Below are 2,768 nucleotides of genomic sequence, written 5' to 3'. Positions count from 1 at the left end.
CATACATACACACACATACATATATATATATATAATATATATATATATATATATATATATATATATATATATATATATATATATATATATATATATATATATATATATATATATATATATATATATATATATATATATATATATATATATATATATATATAATGATGGATAGGGTTGTTATAGTAAAAGAGGGTTGTTAAAAAGATCATCGATGCAGGTAATTTATTAAAATCACTGTTTCGAACAATGTCGGAGAAGTATCTCGAATCGATCAACACGTACATGCGCTTTGCATTTCGGTCATCACCCAGTTGCGCTTCGTAATTAGATCGTCACCCAATTACGATTCGCAATGGCCGTCAACTGGTCATCATAATGCGCTTAGCACTTTTCATTGGTTGAAGTGGTCTCAGAAACAGTCGTTGATTCCTCATCCCTTTCGGTTGTACAAGCTAGGCAGGGTAGTTTCTTCTCCATAGCAGCACGGTACTTGGGGTGGCTGATGGCATAAACAATAGGGTTGTAGACAGCATTGGCCTTGGCGAACACAGAACCCCAGATGGAGAAGAGAGGAGTAACAATAGACTTGTAGTGCATGCCAGCAATATTGATAATGCAATAGGGGGTCCATGCAATGAACCAAAGGGAGACTGTTGTGAGAGCAACCTTAGCGAGGCGACATTCGTTGGATGTCTTTTTGGCCTCTGGGTCATTTCTCAGAGACTTGACTCCCATCTTCTTGGCCTGTTCACGCATCTGTTTCTCGTGAGTGGCAACAGCCTTCAGGATGAATGCATAGCAGTAAATGATCATGGCCAGAGGGAGGAGGTAACAATCAATAGTGTAGAGCCAGAGGTAAATGTGGTACCAAATATCATCAGTGAGGTAGTCGGTACCACAGGCAGTCATGTTACCTTCAGGAACATATCTGCAGTATCCGAAGAATGGAAGAACACACCAGAAGACAGTCTGAGCCCAGATGAAAAGAACGTTCAACAAAGCTCGATTGGTAGTCAAAGGTGTTGCTCCAATTCCCTTCACAATAACGTTGTAACGATCCAAAGTAATGAATACCATGGCCCAGATGGAGGCGGTTCCACAAATTGAACCTATAGCAGCGTAGACTTGGCAGAATAGACCACTGAATGACCACATCTGGTTGTAACAGTTTATCAAAATTGGTGGACACATGCATGCCATCATGAAAAAGTCAGAGACAGCCAGACTCACCACATACAAATTTGAAGGTGTTCTCAGAGATTTGGTGTTCATGAAGACCCAGATGACGACGAAGTTACCAGAGACTGCAAGAGTACCCATTACAAACATCCATACGCCAACCAGACTATACCAGAGAGGGTTCATGGGAGGATACTGGTACCAGTGATCATCAACATAACTCAAAAGCTCTCGAGGAACCCTGTCGACCACGGTATAGTTACCGTATGGATTCGTAGATTCATGGTTGCTTCCAACCATATTGGATGGATCGTCCCAGTAACCCATCTGCAACAAAGGAAAAAATGGAAATATATGCGATGATTGCTTATAATAATCGTTTTATATGATGATGTATCGATAACACAACATCAACAGCTACTTTAAAACCATAAGAACTATCATTTACATTTATAATGAGAAGACAAGACAGTAAAATATAAATAGGTTTCACATCAGTTAGTTTATGTTACAAAAAAAAAAAAAAAAAAGAAATTAAATTTCTACGATCATTTAGTCTTTGGATAACAGACGACCATTTACTCTACGGATAACAAAGACGACACATTAGTCTAAGGATAAAGACAGAAAAGTAGCCTATGGATAAAAGATAATTAATTAGTCTATGGATAACAAAGACGATCAGTTATTCTATGGATAACAAAGACGTTGCAAAAAGACGTATCTCTTTTTGATGTTATGCCAATTAAACAAGCAATTATAGTTGAGAAGCACCGAGTGACTGAGCCGGGGAGGTGAACTAAGTTAATAGTGGATATGCGTTATACGAGAGATCCAGCATAAGAAACTAACAAAAAATATTCTTTTTAACAACAATCATAGTCGCTGCTGACGAGAAAAAATCCATGCCTAGCACAACGTTACAAAAATCAGAAATAAAAGTAAAAAAACTGTTAACTCATTTGATACAGGAGCTATTTTTTATATTTTGTAATGCAGAAACCTTAAGATCCAAGTCATAATTTCATTTAAATATTGTGTGCTGTATTACGGACATATGCGATATAAAGATGTTGTAACACTGACATGGCTGACGTATGATTGTCGATTTTGCTCCATGGTAATAGAGTTTTTAATAAAACCTTAATAATACGCCAAATACTTGCCTTGTCGAGATACTTCGGATGGTTCGTAACTATTCAACAGCGGCCTGGAGCAGAAGCCCGGGATTCCGTCCTAGGTGCTATGAACGACAATGGCGAGAAGCGAAGCTCTTTTATACTTCATTCATAGCTCAGTGAGCTAAGCGTTCGCCGCTCGTGCAGGAAAATCTCTTATCTAACTGTTTAACGAACCATTTGAAAGTTGTGGATGACGACACCCTATTACATTAGAGCTTATATTATTCTCATTCTTCTTAAGCTTATTCTTATCCATTTCCTTTTTCTGATTCTGTTCAGGACATAGGCCTTGAACAATTTCGACAGTTTAAAAGACGGAACACTGAAAATGACAATATGTTTCATCTGATTTTGCGAGTTCATTACTCTCTGTCTGTCTGTCTGTCTGTCTGTCTGTCTGTCTCTCTC

The 2,768-nt window shown here is 37.9% G+C and overlaps 1 protein-coding gene across 1 annotated transcript; it reads right to left on the bottom strand.

Moving 5' to 3' along the window:
* Positions 1–208: 208 nt before the first annotated feature.
* LOC136827926 (rhodopsin-like) lies at positions 209–2,480 on the bottom strand. Its single transcript, XM_067085385.1, has 2 exons — positions 2,346–2,480; positions 209–1,506 (listed from the first exon to the last, which is right to left on the bottom strand). The coding sequence occupies exon 2, from the start codon at positions 1,504–1,506 to the stop codon at positions 382–384; it is 1,125 nt and encodes a 374-aa protein (XP_066941486.1). The 5' UTR covers positions 2,346–2,480; the 3' UTR covers positions 209–381.
* Positions 2,481–2,768: the final 288 nt, after the last annotated feature.

Source organism: Macrobrachium rosenbergii, chromosome 42 (genome assembly GCF_040412425.1).
Source record: "Macrobrachium rosenbergii isolate ZJJX-2024 chromosome 42, ASM4041242v1, whole genome shotgun sequence".
Lineage (NCBI taxonomy): Eukaryota > Metazoa > Arthropoda > Malacostraca > Decapoda > Palaemonidae > Macrobrachium > Macrobrachium rosenbergii.
The sequence above is the reverse complement of the archived record's forward strand: the minus strand, read 5'-3'. Positions and strand labels throughout refer to the sequence as shown.

Excerpts from the sequence above, each read along its gene's own strand:
- LOC136827926 (XM_067085385.1), bottom strand. The coding sequence starts at position 1,506 with ATGGGTTACTGGGACGATCCATCCAATATGGTTGGAAGCAACCATGAA.